Here is a 25,251-nt window from a genome sequence, read left to right as displayed (position 1 = left end):
CCATGCAATGTGGGAATAATGATAGGTTCAAAAAAATACGTAAGAAAATGTAGGGTATATGGCACAATGATCTGATTTACTATAAGGCCACATTATAATGCTTCATATTCCTCGTCATCCAAAATCTGAATCGTTTATTGTAGCACACAGAAACGTCCATAACTAGGCTTTATTTTTCTGGAATGGTTTCAATATGTGAAAATCTGACATTACAAGGCATAAAACCATTTGGTTTCTGGATTGACCTCTTCTCCAAAGAATGTTCTGCATTTTGCAATTATTTCCCCATTTATTAAATGTCACAAACGATTTGTAAAAAAACAAATTGCAGTTCATTGAAGACAATTGTGAACTAGCTTCAGTCTGGTTAGCATGGCTAGTTCTAATGAAAATATCTATTTTGATCCAGTTAACTAGCATTTGTTTTGTTCTTTTAAATTGAGTATGTAAGAGTGTAAAAAAATAATAGAAATTGAATATTCATTGTGAAAGAAAATGGTGAGAAACTTAATGCAAGTGCCTGCTCCTAATGGTTTGTCATTTTATGACATAAACAGGCTTTTGGGATGAAGGCAAAATAAAATGGATACTCCTCTATTTGCCCCTCAGAGTCTCTATATTAGTGATGGCGAACCTTTTAGAGACGCCCAAATTGCAACCCCAAACCCACTTATGCATTGTCGGGTGCCGGGTGGGTGTGGCCCATTGGCTGGGTGTGGCCCATTGGATGGGCATGGCTGCGGTGGTAACGGCAGACTGGGTGGGACAAAAAAGTTCAATCAATCAATTCCAACTTTGCAAGACTTTTTTTTCCTGTGAGAAGTTGAAATTGACTCATTGAACCTTTTTTTTTTTGCACATGGCGATGGAGGCCTAAAGCAAAAAGGTTTTATAAAACCCAGCTGAAGGCATAGGACTGGGGTGACAGCGCGCATGCCCACAGAGAGGGCTCTGAGTGCCACCTCTGGCACCTGTGCCATAGGTTTGCCACCACTGCTCTATATTATATCTTCCACAGGTAGGCTGATGCAACTCTCTGAAAAATCTTTTCAAAATGTGATTACCTGTATTTATTTTGCCTTCGTCCAGAGCCTGTCCCATATATACAAGGAAGTGTCCCTCTGAACTGTACTGGTTTAGTTCCTAAGGCACTACAATACAACTTGGCCTTTGGGGTTTTTTTGGAGGCGGGGGTGGAGGAAAACTTGAGGAGAAACAAACTGCAGGATGTCTCCTTCAGTTCCTACAAGGTTCAGTAAAATGAGCAGATTCTGCAAAGAGATGCGGGGGGGGGGAACCCCATTCTTTAAATTTACAGACTTTGGAGGGCAAAGAAAGATTTTGCATGAGATGGTAGATAAAGATAGGTTCCACTTTCCCAGGTAATTTTCCAATTAGAACACATGTATCCAATTTGTCTGGAGCCAGAACAGAATGGGCAAATCTGCTTAACATAAATCTTGATGCATTTTCAGAAAGGTTCAGATTCACAGATATTCACTATACAATGCTTGGTACAGTATTCCATATAAAATAGCCTTTCAGTTATCCTTACAGCCACGCCGAGACTTGTGTTCAAACTATGACACGATAAAGGCTTTGAAATCAAACTTGATTCCGAAAGACACAGTTTTGAATGAGTTCAAGTTCACCAGAATTAGATCTTTTCCTGAAATCCTCCCCATTCTCTTGCACAGGGTGGCAAATGATCGCATGAACAAAGTGCCTACAATTTAATAGGAGCACAGAACAGGAAATACTCAACTGACGTAGCTTATCTAAATGTTTGATAAAATCATTAGATGATACAATACGTACTGATGAGTACAAAAGAAAAATAGAAGCAGGCTGGTGCGAAAGCTTACTTCCTCAGCAGCAGCCGGGGGTGCCTGGAATATTTCCTGCAGACTGTCTGCCTAACAGCTATAAATGCAGAGAACCTTTGTTTTAAAAAAAAAAAAAAAAAAAAGACTCGGCCTTTGCGATGCGTTCAACTCAGGGCAGGATGGCTTTTAGCTGAAGACGATTCCTGGCACCACTGCCGCTGTCACTCCTCTCTTCCCCCCTCCCCGCCTGCAGTGGACGTGATACTAAAGCCGCCTGGGCCAGCTGCTCCAAATAGAAGCTGCTGACATGGAGCAAGCGACAGCGGCCCAGGCCTTGGAGCAGGTAAGGCGTTGGCGGGCGGTAGCTGACAGTCCCACAAAAAAGCAAGTCGCCGGCTCAGGGATCGGTCCCGTCCCGCCCAGAGAAAGGATTCGCAGCGATCACTCAAATGGCATTTGTCTGTCTGTCTGTCGGCCCGGGGCACTTCTTGCCGCCAACATTGCCATCCACAGCCGCTTTCTGCTGCTCGAAGAGCGAGGCCAAGATAGGGTTAATAGCCATAGGACTTGACAGGTTTCAAGCTAAGCCCCCAAATCTCTCGCCAAGGGTCAGCTCTGAAACAGATTTGTGTACAACAGGGAGCAACTGCACCGCGTGAACTTCCTCTCTGAATCCCACCCTGCTTCTCAAATGGGCCTCGCCGGCTTTGCTGCTACTGAAACACCTTGTAGTTTAATATACTGACTGGTGGTCTGTGTGTCAAATTTCTCATTAGGTGCACATAAATTTCCCCTTTCCTTTCTACCCCCACCCCACAGCCTTCCTGCTTTCTGTATTTATTTCTGGAGATGTAGCCTCCTCCTCTTTCCCTTCTAACCCTGTCTGATTTGTTTTTTTTTTTTTTTAATAAAATTCTAGATATATCTTCCTCTTACTTTTCTTTCTACTCCTCCAACCTCCTTTTCTGGTGCTGGTGAGGAACTGACTCTAATGGAATGTAATATCTACTAAGCAGTAAAGCCTGGGATGGGAGAGGCAGAGCAGAGCATTAGTGGGTAGTTTTATTGTTGTGGCAGTTGAAGATGGGAAGCTATATACACCCAACCAACCAATCAATGTGCCTAGCAATGGGGCATTTCCACACTTGTTCCAACCTCCCAGTATTGTTGTAAGGAAAAAGAGGGTACACCACCTTGCACTCCTGTACAATATAAACCAAATAAAGGAGAAGTTTCCTTCTAATTCTATACAAGAATGGCATCAAGGAGTAAAATCTGTTAGGTACTATCACTCAGTTCCTTGGAGGGAAGTCCAAGGAATAATGGCAAAAATAGGTATTAGTAAGGGGGAGAATAAATTTCATGCAGGTACTGTTTTCTGCTGGCTCAAGGATATATAAGTCTCATAAATAAATAAATAAATATAAGCTTCTGCCTTCTCCTCTGTGTTCAATATTTCCAAGAAGTGGTGTGATGGAGGAAATAGACCCATGCAAGGAAATACCCGAAAGGCTTATTTGCAAAATAAAGGAGGGCTGTCACTTTTGTTTTGATTTTTAAAAAATCCTATTACTATTTAACTTGGATTGGTTTCATAGACCTGGGTGAAAAAACAGGATTTCCTCTCGCCATGAAGATTTACAGTATATGGTTCAGCTCTGTAGCATTCAGATCCTAAAAGTTGCACTGAGCACAGATGTAACAAAACCCTGTTTAATTCTGTCCTTTTCTCCTTGGCCCCTCAGATACCATCATTGAACAATGGCCTCCAGCATCAGGAAGAAACAGGTGAGTGGTGTTCTGTATTTGTCCACTTTCAATTCAGCTAATGCTAATTGAAGGTCTTTGTGCCAGGGAATATTACCTGGATATTAACTGCCTGCTTTGGGGGGGTCTTCTAAAACTGCTAATCATATTATTTAGAGTACCCACTGTTTAGCACTATGTGACAACTCCATGTAGCAAGGATGTTTTCTTTTTAGCTTAATAGTGCTCTCTTGTTTTCCACAATATCCTGATGCTAATTTTCTCCTATCTGAAATAATCTTGTAGTTTTCATATAGAAAATTTGGGTTTGTTGCTACTTATCACATTCCATTCCAAACAAATCAACTGATATTTTTAGCTTAACTGGATTCAAAATTCAAGTTCAGGTTTAGGTTCTTGGTTTATTAAAAGTTTAGGTTTCTTGTGTAACATTGCCAAATCCAAATATTTTCTAGCCTTTGTTTTCCTTCTGTCAAAGAGGAATAATGGTGCCCTATCTCAATGGGTATTCAATGGAGATTATACATCTAGTCCTCCATTTACGATAGTAATTGGGATTGAAATTGCTGCCACTAAGTGATGTCATAAAGTCTAACATCATGTGACTACATTGCTTAGTGATAACAATTCCAGCAATCCCTGTTGCCATCATAAAATGAGGACTGTATAGGTTGTTAAGTGAGGACCTCATGTGACTTTCAATTTTCTGCTGCTTCTGCATTGACTTTGCTTGTGGGAAGCTAGGAGGGAACACTGGAAATTGTGATCACATAACCGCAACTTGTTGCAATATTATAATCATGATCTGGGCGCTGAACACTTGGATTACAATCATGTATCTGTGGGGATGCTGTGATGGCGAGAACAATGAAGACTCATCATAAGTATCATTGTTCAATGCCACCATAACTTCAAATAATCATTGAACAAATGGTTATAAGCCAAGGACTACTTAATAAAATTGTTCAAGTGTCATAGACATGTATTTATCAGTATACAGCGATCTCACTGCCAATTTTTAGAAGCAATTGGATAAACTTTCTTCCCTTGGTAAAAAATATTTAATATATTCCATACCTGTCCTATTATATGAGAATGCCTACAGACAACCTTAAATTGATGTCAGTTCATCTATGGTTTTCTGTTATTTGTAATAATAATAATGGCATTACTTGGAGACAGCAGAACAGAGGACAAGGAATTGGAGAAGAAACAAAATACAAAGACCTGCAAGTAGAAATAGAATGATAAAATAAAGCAAAGCAACAGTAATAGGCACCTTGGGTGCAATCCCAAAATAATTGGAGCACCATTTGAACACCATCGGCATTGACAATCATCAGTCAATTGCAAAAGTCAGCTTTACTCAAAACATCTTATATGCTGCAACAATATCTGCAACACTATCAGACATCCATATCTGCCTATCCCAGGTCTTTGGGAAGGAGTTGGTAGGCAGATAAAAATGCCACATCCATTCTGAACATCTGACTGACTGTGCAACAAACCATAATAATAAATGAAATGAGTATTTATTCTCTAATGTGAGTATGGTCAGGTGGAATATATAAATGAGTGATGGTCAGTATAATTATAATTGCTGCAAGTTTAGGCTTGCTTCTTTGCAGAATTAATTTCAGCCCAGCATATGCATGCTTGCAGCTTTATATGAGTCAACATCATAACTATAGACTTAATGAGGTGGAGCAGTGTTTCCCAAACTTGACAATTTTAAGGCATGAGGACTTCAACTCCCAGAATTCCACAGCCAGCAATGCTGGCTGTGGAATTCTGGGAGTTGAAGTCCACATGCCTTAAAATTGTCAAGTTTGGGAAACACTGAGGTGGAGGGACGTTTGCCTTGGTTCAAAAGGACAGTGTGACTTATTTTCATTTGTCAAAGATCTTTCAATGTTTAGATTTACAATGCTTGCCCACTAGGCCCCGCCTCATCTCTGGACATTGAGGAATCTGCTTTGAAAGCCAATGTTGTTGTACAGGAAGCCAAGGATTTGACTGCCAGCGACAAAGAAGTGAATTTGATTTTGACAAATGTAATAGCAGATGGCAGAACTGAGAGGCGGGATCCTGAGCCAACTGATGCTGAGACTGCAACACACATTGGCAAAGTGACAGCTGCAGATGCCATTGCTGTTGAACTGGATTTCAAGCCAACCCATTCAGAGACAAAAGAGGTGGGCAGGGCTCACAGCAATGATGGAGCAGGCAATGGCATGATGCCCCAGGGTAGGGATAAGGATTGGAGTACCATAGCAGTCACACAGATTTCAGAAGTTACAAGTCAGTTTAACAAAGGCATAGTCTTGGGTCCCAGCACAGGAGTAACATCAGAGGACACAAAGCTCGAACAGGGCAAACAGGAAGATGATGATGTCATTTCCCTTGACTGTGAAATTCTTGGATTTGGTCCTGATATTGAGTTCCTGGGTCCAGATGCTGAGATTTATATGCAATTCATGCGGAGTCATCGCTGTTATGATGCTATTCCCACCAGCTCCAAACTGGTAGTGTTTGAGATCACTCTGCAGGTAAGGAGAATACAGGCGTTTTGTGAACCATGTAGTAACCATGTAGTAAAGGAGGGAGTGAGGGAGTATTGCTATGTGATTATATTTATGTCTGAGTCTACTGGGAGCTTGGTATCTTGGTATCCTATTTACTTACTTGAGTTTATACGCTACTTCAGTCCAAAGACTTTAAGTAGCTAACAATGTTCTAATATAAATTAGGTTTAAAAATATGACATATAGTGTAAAGGCTCATCCTCATTTCAACTTTGGGAACAGCTGCTGTATAGTCATACTTCCATTCTATTCCCAAAGGCCTTATGGAAGAGCTAGGTCTTGACCACCTTCTGAAATATCAGCAAGGATGGAGTCATCTTTGTCTCTGCACATAGGTTGTTCCTAGGAGGGGAACTATAAGAAAGAAGGGATGTTTATGGATTTCTCTTGTTGACACCCTTGAAATGGAAGCTTGATCTGCTCTACCCTCCAGCATTTTCCAAAAGGCTATATTCTACTCAAAAGCAAGTGCGCTCTTAGATATTTGGAGGGCTTTGTATGTTTTAAGCAGCACCTTGAATTGAACCCAGAAGCTTCCCAACAACCAATGCAGCTCTTGCAATAGTGGTGTTCCACTATTGCAAGCATAACCTATTATCAAACAAGTAACTGCATTTTGAACCATCTATAGCTTCTGAATAGTTACAAGGACATCCACGATGATAAATTACAGTAGTGTTTAAGTGGCTAGGATGAGGAAGTTATGGGCTTGCTGTTATCTTGGTTACATCTTTTTTTAATGCTGCTGCAAAACTTGTCCCTCATTCACATTGGGAAGGGAAAGCTTGCACGTGAGAACATTGTTATAAAGAGACAAAATATGGCCTCCATCTTTGGTACAATCTCAGGCTCACTGGAAATTATTCTACAAAGAATCAACTTGAGCATATTTACAGTATTCATCTTGCCTGTCAACATGATTAATTTAATGTGAGCAAAAGCTGTAAAATAAGGGCACAGCTGGTTCACAAGAATATAGCTGTTCCTGGTTGTTCTGCATGAAAATTCCCTGAATTGACCAGAATGTTGTGTTAGAGGTGACCACTTCACCAGTTTTAGTGAAATGATCCCTCTTTCCCTAACTACATCGTCTTTTATTCTATCAAAGCAGAGAAATGCAGAATAATCCCTGGAGTAGACCTTTCCTTGTCCATTGTGCAAGGTTCAATCAGTTATTTCCATGGGCAGGGGTGTCAAACTGCTGGCCCGTGGGCTGGATGCGTCATGCCAAAACCGCACCCACCCCAGCTCCGGCAATGGGGAAAAAGTTGCGCTACGTCACGACACATCATGTAAAGTGGCGAGTTTGACATCCCTGCCCTAGGAAGACAGAGTATGGCGTGGGGCACAGAATACAGCCCCAGTCAATTTGAATTTCTGTCTCTTGTCTCAGATTAAAAAGGCGTTCTTGGCCCTGGTGGCTAATGGGGTGCGAGCCGCTCCTCTTTGGGACAGCAAGCAGCAGTGCTTTGTGGGTAAGTGATGCAACTGAATGCAGCAGCAGTTGGGCATAGCAAAGATGGAGAGAGGAATTGGGACTGCCACCCATTTCAGGCTGTATTAAGGAGAGTCAAGGAGGAAGAATTTGATGCATGCAGAAATTTTTAAGGCTCATCCACAAGTCCTGCTTGCCACAGCATGAAATGCTTGCCGAGGACATGTCCTCACAATGGATCTTCGCTTCATGGCAACTTGCTGTAGAGACAGATTAAAGTTGGTAAAATGACCAGGCACGAACATAGTGTTTTCCTTCTTTTTTTTTAATTTAAAAGTTTTATAAATTTATTACAATATAAAGCCCCCCACCCCTTCCCCCCTCCCCCACTTCCCAGAACTGATTACAGGATAAAAAATAAAATAAGCAAACATAATCTAACTAACATTAATCAACTATACTATCAATCAAAACCATAACACACTTTAACTCCTTCTCCCAACAAATATTAACAAATTAAGTCAAAAATAATAAAATAATTAAAACTAATAATAATTATCTAGAATCTACTCAAAAGCAAGATAATACTTTTCAATCTCATATTTCTTCTGAATGTAATCAATCCTTCTTCTCCAAACCATAATATATTTTTCTTGTGAATGATCCTTCAAATAGGCAGAGATTTTCGCCATGTCTGCTAAATTAGACACTTTAAGTATCCGTTCTTCCAAAGTAGGCAATAAGTTTTTCTTCCAATATTGCTCCACCAATAATCTTGCAGCTGTTCAACATCAAATTAATTTCTTTAACATCAAAATCTACAATAATACCCAATAAAAACAATTGTGGAGTAAACTTTATATTTCTCTTAAAAATCTTTTGAATATTCCACCAGATCTTAATCCAAAAAGCTTTAATATCTCTACAAGTCCACCAAATATAAAAATAAGTTGCATCTAAATTTCCACATCTCCAACATTTGGGCTGTAAATTCGGATACATGCGAGACAACTTTTGGGGATCTAAATGCCATCTATAAAACATTTTATAAAAATTTTCTCTTAAATTTTGCGCCTGAGTAAATTTTACATTTCTAACCCAAATTGTCTCCCTTGTATCCAATAAAATCGGCTCTTGAATATTTTGCGCCCATTTGATCATACAATCTTTAACTAATTATGTTTCAGAATCCAGTTCTATTAAAACATTATAAATTCTTTTTTATATGAGTTCGACCTTGATCTTTAATCTGTTTTACCAAATTCACATCCTCTAAGGTGATACCAACCTTTTGATCTAAACTCCACCTCACTAACAATTGATTAGTGAAACCAAGAGTATACAATATTTTCTTGCTTCAACTCAATCAATGACTTTAATTGCCAATCTTGCCCAACCAAACTAAGTAATTCCTTATAAGAAATCTTATCCAAATTCACTCCCCTGGATACTCCCTCTATCACGTGTCCAGGAATCCCCCAAATTGGAATTTTATAATTTAACCTATAATAATATTTCTTCCAGACACGCAACAAGGCACTTCTCAAAATATGGGTTTTAAAAACCTGATCAACTTTTTTATCCTAAATTAAATAAGCGTGCCATCCATATAAAGTTTTCCTTCTTAAGCTGGCATCAGATCACTCATCCACATAATCCATGGTTTATGGAGAAGGAACCTTCAGAGATCAGTGATCTGTTGAGCAATAGTTGGCCTACTACAGAACCACTAGCACCCATCCGGCCGCTGGCTCTTCTTCACTGTGGAATTATTTGTGCTATGGCTGCCAGAGAGATTACACGCCTTCCCTGTACAAATGTTTTTCCTTTAGAGGTAGCGCTGGCAGCATTGACCTCATATAAGACAACATGCAGCATCTCTGGTAATCCCATCAGTAAATCCAGCGTGAAATCAAATGCACAAGAACCTACCAGTCACAGTCATATTTGTAAAAAGAATAATTCTGTCTCCCTTAGAAGGAAACTGATTACGGTATATGAACTGGCTCTGGACATATTTGGACACATTTTTCCTGGAACTGGAACAGGCTGTTTTAGATGCTTACTTTCACTGTAGCACTTTCCCTTGAAAGAGCTATAAATCACATCATAATTTCACCTTACTGCCAACTTGTGGATAATTTTATTTATAAAACTTTACTATTTTATTATTTATTTATAAAATTTATTGGCCACCCATCTTACCATAGGGTAATTCTGGGAGGCTAAAATATAAAAAGTTAAAATCAGGCATTAAAACCAAGGACACGTGGGGAGGACGGAGGGGCAGAGTGGAGGAGAGGTGGGATCTGTTATTACTCAATCAACCACCTCCATTGTGCTGTTCCTCCCCGTCTTTAGGCCCCTTACAAAAAGACAGGATTGTTGGGGCCAACCTCACATTGGAGAGAGGCAAGATGTTTCAGAGGTCAGGAGCAGCAGCAGAGAAGGCCCTCCTCCTGGATCTTGCCAGCTGGAATAATCGGGCTGACAGTACTCGCAACATGCCTCCTCTGCTGGTATGAGTGGAATGGGCCAATCCCAGTAGGGTGAGACGGTCTCTCAGGTAACCTGGACCCATGCCATGAAGGGCTTTAAAGGTGATCACCAATACCTTGAATTGCACCTTTAAGCCTTTAAAATATCAATTTTAACATTTTGGGTCCATTCTGTTGCCTCATGCATTGGTGCCTGCTTCAGTTAAGGTCGGACCAAGCAACATTTTAAATACACACACACACACACATTTATTTAAAAGATTGCAAATGTAGTATTTACAAAACTATGGGGTGGAAAGGAAGCAAAATACTTGCTTAGCAAAATAGGTCTGTCAAGTCTAGAGAAAACTGGATAGGCTTATTTTACTTCAATAGATATAAGAAAGAATAAGTTGCCAAATTTGTGTTTTGTTCCCAAATTTCAATCATGGGTCCCAGGGGCCCATGTGCAACTTGTGACCTGTGAGTTCTAACATATCTCTAGTTAGATCATTCAAACTCTTCCCCTACCCTACCGCTTTGATAGCTAGTGGCTATGGGATAGGAAAAATGGATAGCACTCCATACTAATGGCAGCAGGAAGGGGTAAATCAATGGGAGTGTGGAAATCAGCAAGGGAAGGGGGAATTATTGACTATAAGAAGCCACACGTAATGTAAGTTTTGTTAATTCCTGCAGCTTGTAACCTGCAGCCCATTTCCTGCAACCTCTGGGTGTGTATAAGTATCATTCATTCATTCTCTTACCTCCTCTTCTGCAGGAATGCTGACCATCACTGATTTTATTAATATCTTACATCGCTATTATCGATCCCCTCTGGTGAGTTTTCATCTTCTCAAATCTGGAGGAAAGTGGCTGTAGACAGTTTCTTTCAGGGGACTGGAGAGAAGAAGAGAGGAAACAAATTGGGAGAACCACTTAAAATTAAGTTGCAGGCATGAGCTGTTCCAGATTTGGGATTCTAAGAGTTGAGCCTTTCAGCTGGAAAAATGGGTAGGTGAACAAAAAAGTTTGAAAATGGACACACCACAAATTGTTTTTCATTGGCCTATGAGCAGTTTTTAGAATAAATATTCATTGACATGGTAAATACAACTGTTACTGAAATATTAGTGTGTTTAAAAATAAATGTTTTAGAAAAATCTGAAGTGTTCCTAAACACTTTAGAAACGGAATTTGGGGGAAAAATTATAATTATATAATACATGTCTACTCAACATATTTATTGAGAGTCAACCTATTTGTCTTTTCATATCAGCTAGCCATAGAGCCATTTCCAAAAACAATGTGAAGTTACCCTGTTGGTTTCTCATTCAAGCAAACAGGAAGGGGCTTTGAAGGTGATCCAATCCATCCCCCTTCCATAAGCAAGAAGCCAATACTGAATGGCTGGCTTAAAAAAATGAGGGTCCATCTTGCTCTCAAACAGTGTGTTCCAAGTGATTCATACTTTTGAGGAGTTCTCTTTAATATTTATGCTTTAAATATTCTGAAATACGTATCTTAAAATTTGAAATCTGTTGGTCAGATCATTTCTTCACAGTCTACCCCAAAACAACAGTCACTTTTTTTTAAAAAAAATCACATTTTAAAAAGTATGCAGCTTAAAACTCTGCATGATGAAATTTGACATACATCTTCCATTTATGAAGATCTGCCTTGTCTAGAAAGATTCTAAATTCTGGTGAAACATCTATCTGTGTTTTTTCCATACTAAACCGAAGGTAGGTAAGCTCTAAGTTTTTTTTCTTTTTCCCCAAGCTTACTCTGGAAGCCCTGAGTTTGGAATGAATTATCTTTGGAGTGATAGGAACTGGATTGGGTTATTTCCACTGTTCCAGACTGGATCCCTGGAGAATAATGGATGGTTTCTGAATCCAGTATTTCTTCCTAATTCAATAATAGCCAACAGTAGTGATTATAAACTCACACGATCAACAATGGTATCTGTCCTATTCACTACTATTACTTTGTTCCAGGTTCAGATATACGAGATTGAGGGACACAAAATTGAAACTTGGAGAGGTAAGCAGCGTACCCCTAAGAGAAATTGGATATCATAAATGCAGTTTAACATTTTTAACATTAGTTAACATCATTGCATATGTGAATGATACATTTATGTCAATTTACATGCATTAATGTTAGATTAAAACCATTCTTTAAACTGAGAGCTAATTGTCCAGTATTCTTTTACTAAGCAAATGGTTGCCAATGATAAATATTATTTGGCTGTATACGGATAATTATAATGATTATTCATTCTATTCTCATTGGCTCAGGGTTGACTCAGCCTTCCATCCTTCCGAGGTCGGTAAAATGAGGACCCAGATTGTTGGTGGCAATAGGCTGACTCGGTTAACTGCTTAGAAAGGGCTGTAAAAGCACTATGAAGTGGTATATAAGTCTAACTGCTATTGCTATTAGTTCTTTCATGCTATAACTATACACTTCTTTCATTTTTTTCTATGCTGGCCTTACAGTCCAGTTTTTGTTATTCTCCAGAGGTTATATAGGCTACTAGTGCTGGTCTGTTATTATCCTAAATCAGTGGTTCTCAACCCTTTTAATGCCGCGACCCCCAACCAGTCGTAAGTCGAGGACTACCCAACTGGTCGTAAGTTGAGGACTACTCAACTGGTGCAGCACCATTTGCAGAATGGGACTTTTGGCGGGCTCAGCAGGGCAGAGACAGCCTGGACAATTCCTATTGGCTTTTGAAAGCCAATAGAATTAGACTCTATTCAAGAGAGTCTATTATATTGGCTTTCAAAAGCCAATAGAATAAAAGGGAGTAGCGCAGCTAAGGAAAAGGGGGAAAAAATGGCGGACTGCGTTGTTTGGCGACCCCCGTAAAATGGTTGTTCAACCCCAAATGGGGTCCCGACCCACAGGTTGAGAACCACTGTCCTAAATTCTTTTTTTGAAAGATAAAGAAATTATACAAGCACATAAACTAAGGCAATCTGGCAAACTCAGCTTGTATTGTTGATAGAATCTGCCCTTATTACATTATGAACTGCAGTTATTTACACATCCATTAATTATATGCTATCCAACTGTCTCCCTTTCTCTCCAGAGGTGTATTTGCAGGGTTCCTTCAAGCCTTTGGTGCACATTTCTCCAAACCACAGGTAAGTCAAGCATTTCCCAAGAGCAAGAAAGCATCCTTTTTGTAAGAGATTTGTCAACCTTCATTCCCACCACCTAATGCAAAAAGCTTCTCTCTGCCACGTACCACAAAACCCTTGTCATTTTGTGACTGTCAAAGAGAAATCAGAAAGACTTCTGATAAAGTGGGATATCTGAATCCCATAAGGAGAACCAGAGGTATTCCAGTAGAATCTATGTTACTTTATAGTTTTAATCAGTTGATAACAGGCAAAAAAAAAATGGATGCTTTACCAATCATCTCTTAACCACAAAACATTTATTTCTGCCTAGTTGAAAGTCCTGACTTACAACCACAGTTGGGATCAGAATTTCCATGGCTAAGTGAGGCAATAGTTGAGTGAGTTTCATCCAATTTTTATGGGTTTTTTGCCACAGTTAATAAGTGGATCATGCAGTCATTAAGTAACTCCAACTTCTCCTGTTAACTTTGCTTATTGGAAGCCAGCTGGGAAGGTCACAAATGGTGATCACATGGCCCCAGGATGATGCGACCATTGAAAATACAGGCCGGTTGTCAAGCACCCAAATTTTGATCATGTGGCCATGGGGATGCTGCAACAGTGCGAGGGCCAGTCAAATGTCACTTTTTTCAGTGCAGTTGTAACTTCGAACGGTTGTTATCGAATGGTTGTGAGTCAAGGACTATCTGTACTCCAAGCCTCTTTCCGTAACAGGGTATAACTCAGCTGTATTCCTTCACGTACTCCTCCATCCTGAAGCAAGGCTGCCCATACTCCTGAATGCCCTGGAGGAGACTGTCCAGAGATGAGGAAGTTTCCAAGCCCATCCCCATCCCCCCAGGAACATCACAAGGCCTTTTCTTGTCTCTCCTTTCTCCCTCTTCTAGCCTCTTTGATGCAGTTTATTCCTTGATTAAGAATAAGATCCACCGGCTGCCTGTGATTGATCCCATCTCGGGGAATGTCCTGCACATCCTGACCCACAAACGCATCCTCAAATTTCTGCATATCTTTGTGAGTGCTGGGAAGGTCTAGGAAGCCTGAAGTGTTGCTGCTCTGTGATGGCTCTACTGAATTCTTTCCTGCACTGGCAATGCTCATGGTGCTTTTAAAACATTGAGAGAAAAGTTTTTTGGGGGGGCCGAGCTCAAAAACAGGCACGCAAATCTCTTCCTGCCCTCAAGATGTTCACAATTTGAAACAGGGAAAAGATGCTAGGGATTGTAGGCGAGGCATTGTAGATGGATCGTTCCTCTTCATGATTTCTGTGAAAGATTAAAGCGGAAGTGTCCAAACTTGGCAACTTTAAGACTTGTGGACTTCAACTCCCAGAATTCCCCAGCCAGTCATGCCGGCTGGGAAATTCTGCAAGTTGAAACCCACAATTCTTAAAAGTTGCCAAGATTGGACACCCTTGGTCAAAGGTTTTTTTTTTCTTCCCCAGACCCAATTAATTCTTTGTCTTTCCTTATTTTATCTCTGAAGGGAATTTGATCAAGCTAGGGGAACTCATTTTAAGAAGGCTAATGTTTTGGAAGAAAAACAATAGAAATAAGTGGGGTGTCACTGAAGCAATCAGTGAAGCTGCAGAATAAGGATTCAGAAGTAGATCTACACACCCTTTGGCCCAGGAAAATAAAACCTGGATTGATGATCATTGTAGAAGAATTATTTAGGCAAATAATCTGGAGACATATTGGAAGAGCAAATATTACTGCCTTTTAATGAACCCTCTCCTATTTTGGTGTCTTTCTCTCCTATGCTGGTTGATCCTGCCGGCTTCCTTGGAGATATCATTGCTCTGAATCAGATGTAGTCAGCTACGAACTGCCACCATAAACTTCCATTTGTTCAAAGACTGACTCTGACTCAGGAGCATTGTGGGAATTAAAACAGTGGCTTCCAAGTGCAGGCCTCAACAAGATACCCGAGATTGCTATATGCTAATGAGAACCTCAGGGGAATTTGACTTTTATCAGCTTTTTGGATTCAGAGAAATGCTTAGACTGAAAGCTTGTGGTAAGAGATGTTAATCCATATTGCATATTAATGCTTTTGTCCTAGACCTCTGCTGCTGCTTTAAGCATTTGTATCTATGTGCCTCCATCGTGAGGAAAGAAGGATGGAGCTGGCTTCCACAATAATCCTCTCTTTTTCTCATTGTAGGGAGCCATGCTTCCAAAGCCACGCTTCCTGCAGAAAACCATCCATGAGCTGGGCATTGGTACCTTTCGTGACATTGCAATAGTCCTAGATTCAGCTCCTGTCTATACAGCTCTGGAGATTTTTGTAGATCGCAGAGTCTCGGCGCTACCTGTGGTTAATGAAAAAGGTGTGGGGAAAATCTCTGGCTGCTTATCTTCTCTTTGCAGTGCCAGTTTCAACCTTGGCCCACTTTCTCACATGCTTAAGCACAGCTAATTGCAGCTCTTTCTTTTTACAGAATCATAAAGTTGAAAAGTACCTCAGAGGAAAATCTAGTCCAAATCTGTTAAAGCCTTTCAACATGGGTGGCTACCCAGCCTCTGTTTAAAGACTTCTAGTATGGGGAATATTTCACTTCATGAGGCATTCTATTCTACCAGTTGACCACACTTACTAGGGTTATTAGCAAGACATTTCTCCTAATAACTGTAACCTAATTTTACATTCCTATAGTTTCAATGCATTGGTTCTATTCCTGCCCTCTGGAGCGACAGATACAAGACCTACTCCCTCCTCTGTATGATAGCCATTTAAATATTTGGAAGACTGATATCATATCTCCCCTCAATTTTCTTTAAACATATCCACTTTCTTTAAGTGGCCTCATAGGACTTACTTTCTACTCCTGTCTCCATCTTGATAGCCCTTCTCTGAACTTATTGGGGCTTGTTGATGTCCTTTTAGAGTGCTCCAGTGCTCCAAACTGGGCATAGTATTCCAAGTGGGGTCTGCCTAAGGCAGAGTAGAGTGGAACAATTCTGGATTAAAATATTACAGTTAGTAGTTCTGCAGTTACCCCCACTAGTACCCCAGAATCATTGGAACGTGAGAGTTTTCTATCCCTAAACGAGAAAAGTAACTATAGGTGCCTCATGAAATTATGTAAATTGACCTTACCCAACTTGGTTCCTTCCAGAGATGCTAAGTACAAACCCTGTCATTCCCAAGTGGGCGACTCTAATCATGGCTAAGATCCTTAGCTCTTTGGGGAAGGTGTTCATCTTCGGCTCATACAAGCCCCTGAAGCTGATAGCCATATTCTTGGAGAAATGATCTGTGCTGTCATAAGCCAGGATAACTATGATAGTCATTTCTCCAATCATTCAGAAGCTCGAATAATTTCCTCTTTTTGCTGCCTCCACAACTATGACAGCAGCTTTACATTTGAGTTGTCATAGTTATGAGGCTTAGCTTGCCAATATTTTATTATTGCACATGGCTAAGTCAGCATGCTTGTTACAATCTATTTTTCTGGCCTAGGTCCATCTCTTTTTCCTTTCTCCTCTCAGTACAATATTATACTGTATTGCTGGCGCTCTCCAATCTCTGTTGCTCATTTATATTTGGGCTGCTCTCCTTTGATATTTACTTCCCAGTATTATCACATTTTGTTATGCCTTTGCTTCCTATGAGTGATGATGCTGTCTTCAGGATATCCAGTTGCAGACTAAAGTGCTACAAAGAGGCATGCTAGAACGTGATGCTAATTCACAACATAAATGAGAGCCAGTTTGGTTTAGTGGTTAAAGCATCAGTCTAGAAAGAAGGAGATCTTGAGTTCAAGTCATGAAAGCTGGCCGGGTGACTTTGGGCCAGTCCTTTTCTCTCAGCCCAACCCATCTCGCAGGGTGATTGTTGCAGAGACAGTAGGAGAAAGAAGGTGTGTTGGATATATTCACTGCCTTGAATTATTTGTAAAAATAATAATAAAGGCAGGATACAAATAAAATAAAAATGAATAACCCTGTGGATCCATACTTAAAATAAGTCCAGTGAGTTCAGTAAGTCTTCTCAGATATATGACTGAAGCCTTAGTCTTGATTCAAGCTTATCGCTTTTAAGATAGAGATATTTCAGAACAATCTTTTGTTCTTTTAATACCACGAAAAATAAAGTTGTCCCCTGTAAACACTGACATCAGGTAAATAAAGATTTTTTTGTCATTTTATGACAGAATTTCAAAAAAACTCCCAACATTTTGGGATGATGGTGATTAATAAGATGCACAAAGATATTTTAATGAATATGTATCTAATTTAACTCTGTTTTAAGCTAAATCAATCCTTAACTCTGTTAATAGTTGCTAAGATCCTCTTTGGCAAATACTGAAAAAGGAATTCATTCATAAAATACCTGTATACAGTAGAGATAACTTGGTTAAATTGGTAATGTTAATTTTCCATTCTTAGCTTCAAGCTGTAAGGCAGGCCTGGAAATTCATGATGAAATTGTGAAAGCATGTTCATTGTCAGGTTTGTTGCAGGAAAATCGGTTAACTTTTTCTGTGATAACTTTCATGCATTGTAATCTTTAATTCATTACACCTGGAGAGATTCCTGACCTGCTGTTCCTTTCTGCTTTTTATACAGGAACAGTAGTTGGCCTCTATTCTCGCTTCGATGTGATTGTAAGTATGGGGCAGTTATTCTTTCAGGTTCAGATGATCTAATAAACAGAAGTGCTGTATTTAAAGGAAGTCATTCCCAGATTTAAGATTTGCCCCATACCCAAGGGAGGGAGAAATAAAAAACAAACAGGTCTTTACCAAACTTTTTTTGCAATAAATCCCCAATCCTAAGATAACTGTTATTTTAAAGATAAATTATTTGGGAACAAAATTTTGGGATAAATACACCAAGGAGGACTACTCTACAACAGTTCACATACAAAACAAAATGTGTATGTTTATGTGATGGGGAAACAGCAATTCTTAACCAATGGTATAAGAAAGGTATGTTGTTCACCTTTAAGATAGGAAAAAGCCTTTAACTCATGCATTTTAGAGAAGCAGTGTAAGGACAATGCCTCCAGATGAGGCTTTTATTATTGTCTATCTCATTCATGGAATTCTACAGTGATCTAGATCAGGGGTATCAAACTTGCAACATCACGTAATGTGCCAGCAATGGGGTGGGCACGGTTTCACCATGACGCATCTGGCCTGCGGGCTGGCAGTTTGACACCCCTGATCTAGATGAATCCTTTTACTAGGGTAGTTTTGTTTCCATAGAAAATTTGTTATATATGACTGGGTTTACTTATCACACTAGAACATATTGTTTTTAGTTTCATTTTACCTTATCATATTGGATGAACCCAGCCATTGAAGTCAGAAAGCTGTCAGGCGTGACATAAAATGTTAGAAGCCCAGCCAATCATAATTTGTGTAATAAATTATAGTTAAGCAAACCATGGTTCAATGTGACCTATCCTATCAGTGAATTAGTGCGTCACTATGAGGTGATTATGCTAAGGCCTTGCTTCAAAGAATTCAAAGTGCCTCTCAGTGTTCTCTCAGCTTAACAGTGAGAGATCATGGTGGCCATAATGCCGTAATGCCGTACTTCCTCTTTCCTTCAAACTCCTCCTATCCACTTGCTCTCCATAGCATTTGGCTGCCCAGAAGTCTTACAACAACCTGGACATTAGTGTGGGGGAAGCCCTGAAACAGCGCTCGGTCTGCCTAGAAGGGGTCCTTACATGCCATCCCCATGAAACATTAGAAGACATCATTGATCGCATTGCCAAAGAGCAGGTATGGCTCCAGGATCGTAGACAGGAGTGGGCAGTGAATTGGGTAAATTCATGTCCTTCTTTCCCCAAATGTCCTCAATATGTGTGTCCTTCAGATCCAAAGCCTTTTGCTTACTAGGTCATGGCTGATGTATGGTTTTAATCCAACCATCCTGTCACCTATCCCCTGACTTTTATTGACAGGTGTTCCAGAAGCAACCTAGGCTCACTTAGCCAGCTCTTTTTCATATGGAAAAGACTATAAACAGTAGAATGTATGGGTGTGTTTTGGGTGCTGCATATGGATCTTTATTTTACATTTTTAATCTGGTGTGGGCAACTTTTGTAATATCTGGACTTCTAGCTTTTGTTTTTTTTTTCCTGGCAGCTGAAGAAGATTTAAGCATAAAAATGCAAATTATGGCATTATTATTATGGTTGGTTGCAATCAGTCAGATGTTTAGACTGAATTTGGCATTTTATCTCCCTATCGAATCCTTTTTAAGTACCTGGAATAGACAGTTGTTATTATTATTATAAGCCATCTAGAGTAGTCCCATGGTGAGATAGGCAGCAAATAAAATTAACAACTAATAATAACAATTGGTTGCAAATACATAATATAGCAAGATGCTATGGCAAATACAAGCTCATATAGTGAAAGCATCTGATTATTACCACTATTATTTACAATCCTCTATAAACATCCTTTTAAGTAGTGGTAGTGCTTTATTATAGACACTGAGCAGCTGAAAAAGAAAATTATGAAAAAGGAAATAAAAATTATTTTATGAGAAATAATTATGAGAAAGGAAATAAAAACCACAGTAAAATCTTGTTATAAAATTGGTGACAAAACGTGTGTTTTACAAATAATAAAACAAAACATAGCCCCTTTAAAACAAATAAAATATCCTTGATTGGAGAGCAACCTATAAATAAAATGGATCCAGAGGTTTGTCAGATGGGAAATTATAGGTAGTCCTTAACCTATGACCGCAATTGAGCCCAAAATTTCTGTTATTAAGCAAGACAGCTATTAAGTGCGTTTTGCCCTATTTTATGACTTGTCTCGCCACTACAATTAGTAATACAGTTAAGTGAATCTGACTTATCCATTGACTTCGCTTTTCAGAAGATTATAAAAGGTGATCACATGACCCTGGGACATTGCCCCATTTTACCACCGTTCTTGCCACAGTTAAATGGATCATTACAGTTAAGTTAGTAACATTGTTAAGTAAATCTGGCTTCCCTATTGACTTTGCTCGCAAAAGCAAATCACATGACCCTGGGACACTGCAATTGTCACAAATTGTCAAGAGGCTGAATTTTGATCACGTGACCATGGGGATGCTGCAACGGCCACAAGTGTGAAAATAGTCATAAGTCACCTTTTTTCAGTGCCGTTGTAACTTTGAATGGTCACTAAACGAATGGTTGTAAGTCAACCACTACCTGTATTAGCTCTAGCTGGGATCCTTATAATGAGAGCAATATAAGAAAACATGGGATGATGTTTCAGGAACCCCTTCACACAGGGACATTGTTTTTTTTTTTTTAAGTGTAATTGATAACCTTACAACTTGGCTTAGAAAGAGCACTCCTTGCTTTCTTTTGGCCAGGGCATCTGCTCTTTTCCAGGCCATTGGAGATGACAGCGATGCAATAAGGCCTACCTGAGGCTCCACCATATTTGTTTCTATATACTTTCCACCAGTGCTTTTTTTCTAAAAAAAAAAAAAAAAGGTGCCAGAACTCACACACGTCATACAACCCGCCTTGTCTACCCATCCAAAAAAGGTGCCGGAACTCCGTTCTGGGCGTTCTATGAGAAAAAAAGCCCTGCTTTCCACCTACCTTTCCCACAGAATGCTCTTAATTCCTAAACAGACTGTGCTAAACACTGTTATTTCACTTCTGGTATCTTTTCTGTCTGGTATCTAAAACTCATCTTTACTGTCCTGTTCCTACTTTTGCCTTGATGGTGTTCGGCTCACTCATTGGGTAGGTCCATCGCCTGGTTCTGGTGGATAAGAAGAACACTCCGCGGGGGATCGTGTCTCTCTCTGACATTCTCCAAGCCTTGGTGCTCACACCTGCAGGTATCGATGCCCTAAACTCTTAGCTGGTCGACGCTCCATCCTTCTTCCATTTGCACCCTCCATTTCCTCCACTTCTCTCCAGCTCAGGTAGGCCCCAGGCCTTGGCCTCTCCAGCCTGTTTCCTGCTGCTGCTGCTGTTCATTTTTTAACTTGCTGCTGGTTTCTCATATCCATCATATCAAGCCAGGTCTGTATGTTTACTCCATCTAGCACTATACTCCTGGCTTGGAAGAAGGCTGGTGCAGCAGAGTTATAGGAGCAATGTAGACTTTTTTTTTGGGGGGGGGGGGGAATTCAAAAAGACAGAATCTCATCTTCTAATTTTATGATAACAGAAGGATTCCAAAATTAAATGCAAGCTTTTAAGTTCAGTTGCTTTTTCTTTTAGCCTTGTGGTTTTTGTATTCATTTGATGATTGCGTTAATACACAGTGAATAGACACAGGGTTTTGTGGCAAAAGAGATAATTAAGGGTTTTGGATTGTTCTGCTCCAGGCAACAAGCCAAGCAGCTGTGTGTGTCTGAGTGTGTGTGTGTGTGTGAGAGAGAGAGAGAGAGAGAGAGAGAGAGAAAGAGAGAGAGAGGGAGGGAGAGAAAGAGAGAGAGAGAGAAATTTCTTTATTTTTACCTAGCACTAATAAATTAGTTCCACATTATATCCATTTCTAGCAGTACACAATGAATCCTCAGTAACAAAGAGGTCTGGGACAATTGCCGTATGCCTACTTCACCCAGGGTCCCCAATCGCAGTTAAGCTATTGTGAGCATTCATTCTCAGCTGGCCTTCTGTCAGCACTCCTTTCCTGCCATTGGTCCCCTGTCCTCTCCTCACTGCGGTGGCCACAGTCTATTTGCCCAGGACACTTATCCCTGGACGATTCATGGCCTGGGACAATTATCCGCCGGCCAATCCACACACTGAGGGATGAGCCTCTGCCTTCCCAGTGGCCTTGGGCAAATGAGTGTCCCTAGGTGAATCACCATGGCCACGCAGTGGGGGGAAGGATGGAGGACAAGTGGTGGGAGAGGAGTGCTGGTGGAAGGCCAACTGAGAATGAATGCCCACAATAGATCGGATGCGATGGGGGACCTGGGGTGAAGTGACCATGGCAATGTTACAGTTAGGAAAAGAAGCCATGGAACCTTCCACTGTCTTCCTTGAAATTCCCAGTGCTTTTTTTGTAAAAAAAAATAAATAAAGGTGCCGGAACTCACACACGTCATACAACCCACCTTGCCTACCCTACAAGGTTCCATCCAAAAAAGGTGCTGGAACTCCGTTCTGGGCGTTCTATGACAAAAAAAAGCCCTGGAAATTTCCATTAATGCTTGGTGGACAAGTGCCTCTTATATTGCATAGCTCTGGACAGTCTTGGCTACCTCTTGGCTGTGAAGTAGTAATCCCACAGGAAAAGTTAAAAAAATAAAGCCTAATTCTTTTAGGAAAGCTGCATCATTTTAGCTGTAAGGGTTATCATGACAATTTGGCCATGTGCATATAAGCTGCCCCAACCGAAAGCCTTTTCTTGCCTTGCTCCATTGTGCTTGATTTAGAATGAGCCTGACTGAGCCTTTGACTTTGATTTCTTGCTGTTGCCACAAACCCAAAGCTAGCTGTATTTGTGCCCATCTGTAGTTGTGCACTCAGCTGGCTGGCATAGATTTGAATATAGAATTTGTCTATTAGTAACGATTCAGCTGGCAATTCCCAATATGTCCTTCTACTTTCCAAAATGTCAAGGCTTCTAGACCTAGAGATAAGGAGGGCAGAGTTTTATGGATTTCTCTAGGTATATGCATACTTTCTCAAGTAGAAGGGAAAAGCATGGATAACGCTGCTTAAGCATAATCGTTTCTTTACCAACATCCTTAATTTGTAAATTTCCTTAAACTTTCACTCTATATCCCAGCACAATACTCAAAAAAGAGTTAAAACTATGAGTACTGTAACAAATGTCTTTCTCAGTCAGTCTTAAGAGTTTCTCCTTGATTCACGGTTTAATGAAGTCAGCAATTATGTGATGCATTTAATTTAGGCAAAATCTAGGACTGCAGCCAGTATTGTTGATTGGAAGCTGTGCTCTGATTTTCTCTGAGGGCTCTAGCTGTAATTATAGGTGATTTATAGTTGCAAGTTGTCACATTATACTTGTTTTAGGACTATGTTTATTCTGCTGGAGCACTAAAATGACATTAAAGCAGAACAAAGTCGGCTTGCTCAGTTCCACTTCATTTTTTAAACCCAAAATTCCATCTTCCAGAATCTGGAAAGATAAATCCCAGAGACCTGTCTGACAAAACCCTATACTTAATTTTCTGGAAACTGTAATTAATAATTAACTACTTAAGCGTTTTGTTTATTAATGTATATTTTATTTATTATAAATAAATAAATAAAATTAGGTATACACTAATTTAGATGTAAATCAATTTAGGTGTGAAAAAAGAAAATATCTTCTTGCTGCAGCTATTAGTCAGGAACTCTTGCCAGTCCACTGCAAATCATCCAGTAACCTAAAACTCCCAGGGTTCCTCCTATTTGCTTCTGCTTTACTATGAATTAGCAATTTGGGGCCGGCCAGATCAGGAACCAAACTCTGCAGAAAAACCAGCACTGTACTTTTATTGAGATTGACTTTAATAACAGAATCTTGCAAGCCTGCTTATACTTTATTCCCTCTTACCTACTTAATTAGGGAGGAGCCTATCCAAGCCTCTTCCAAATACCATCTTGCTTCTCAGGACTCCAGTAATGTTTCAGCCCTCTTTGCTTATACAAAAGTTATTGCCTATTTCTTTTGAGGGCTTCTTTCTGATTCTGTACAACCTGTAATCATTGTTTGCTCTTTATAGTGTATTGATTTGGTACATCAAAATCCAAGGTCATTATCCTCCTGTGGCTTCAGTCTCAATAAAGTACCTCCTAATGAGCTGATCAGCAAAGCAGATCATTTTTAAATGGGGAAAGGGCGTATATGTACTTGAGGACACTGTTGTAATAGCCTGACCTGCGTTCTCCCTCAGAACTGTACTTCTCAGAAAAACAATCATGGTAGGGTCTGTCCAGTGGGACATACTCCTTGCACTGTTTCTCAGAAGCTTCATGGCAGTTCAGTAGCCAAAAGCAGCAAAGGGTTGGCTCATTTCCCACTAGATATTAACTTTTATGAATTCCATTCTGCAGGCATCAACCGCTAGTCCCTCTGATGGTGTGCAGGACTACTTGCTACTTGATCTACTGCTACTGCATCTGTGGCTTGTGGGGGCCAGGAGGAGCTCTAACAGAGATGAAGAAGGCCTAGCCTCTCAAGAGCCAACACTGGAGACTTGACTGCTGGTTCCTTCCTCTCAGTGAATCAAGAAAGTTGAGAGGAGACCTGAGGAGGACAAAAGTTCTAACCTCAGAATTGCCAATGGAGGTGTCACTTCTTCGCCCCTAAACTAATATACAAAAACTAGTCTGCTACAAGTGGGGGGGGGAGGAGGGGTGTGTGTCTTGAACACTGCATCTGTTGCTTGCCTCCTCTTCTTGGCCTCACTTACAGAAGGAGACTGTATTTGAAAATCCAACACGCTTCACGGTCTCTTTTGCTTCAGTTGGAAAAAAAGATTGCTAGAGGCGCGATGGCTACTGCTTCAGGATAAAGCCTAATCCCAAAAGTTCTTTACCTTTGCTGCAGGATGATAGACCAGGAGGTGGATTAATTCTAACTTAAAGACAGATTCCACACCTTGAAAAGGACTAGGCTTAGCGGCTTTAGAAAAACCTGCAGGGTTTTTTCTTAGTTCTTAAAATAGGCTCATGTCTTGCTTTGTTATTTCATTGCACTGAACCACTTGCAAGGCATAAGACTAGCCTAGGGTAATTGTTGCGAGGTAGACAGGGCCCTTAAGTCTGGACACTTTTAAGCACCTATTCAACGTATTTTCCCCTGTTTTGAAACATAATACCCTCTGTCAACTGGAGACAGGGAGAGCTGGTTTTACTGTCAGCAATTCATCTTTCCTCTTAAGCCAGCAGTATAAATCAAGATTTTGTTTTTGTGCAACTGTAGCACACAGTAAGAAAGGTTGTACTAGGGGGGACACAATTTAATATGGGAGAGTTTTCCTCCAAGTCAGAATATAATTTGTACTGTTATTGCTATCACATTTGGGGAAATAAATCTTTCACATTGCTACC

The 25,251-nt window shown here is 40.2% G+C and overlaps 1 protein-coding gene across 4 annotated transcripts; it reads left to right on the top strand.

Moving 5' to 3' along the window:
• The first annotated feature begins 1,644 nt into the window (after nt 1–1,644).
• Nucleotides 1,645–25,249, top strand: PRKAG3 (protein kinase AMP-activated non-catalytic subunit gamma 3). Of its 4 annotated transcripts, none has more exons than XR_005559467.1 (13): nt 1,677–2,169; nt 3,572–3,614; nt 5,535–6,142; nt 7,572–7,653; nt 10,872–10,930; nt 12,091–12,136; nt 13,191–13,245; nt 14,133–14,259; nt 15,412–15,577; nt 17,820–17,857; nt 18,839–18,985; nt 20,975–21,155; nt 24,253–24,386. XR_005559467.1 is itself a non-coding variant. In XM_039365812.1 (13 exons), the coding sequence occupies exons 1-13, from the start codon at nt 2,134–2,136 to the stop codon at nt 24,264–24,266; spliced, it is 1,515 nt and encodes a 504-aa protein (XP_039221746.1). In that variant the 5' UTR covers nt 1,678–2,133; the 3' UTR covers nt 24,267–25,249. The 4 variants fall into 4 exon arrangements, 3 of the variants coding, with proteins under 3 accessions (XP_039221744.1, XP_039221745.1, XP_039221746.1); XM_039365812.1 differs by having other exon boundaries at nt 1,678–2,169; nt 20,975–21,068; nt 24,253–25,249; XM_039365810.1 differs by lacking the exon at nt 20,975–21,155 and having other exon boundaries at nt 1,645–2,169; nt 24,253–25,249.
• The last annotated feature ends 2 nt before the right edge of the window (nt 25,250–25,251 follow it).

The sequence above is a fragment of the Crotalus tigris genome, unplaced genomic scaffold (genome assembly GCF_016545835.1).
Source record: "Crotalus tigris isolate CLP2741 ecotype Arizona unplaced genomic scaffold, ASM1654583v1 scf7180000020184.803716, whole genome shotgun sequence".
In the NCBI taxonomy this organism is placed as follows: Eukaryota; Metazoa; Chordata; class Lepidosauria; order Squamata; family Viperidae; genus Crotalus; species Crotalus tigris.
This window is presented reverse-complemented; position numbering and strand designations above follow the sequence as displayed.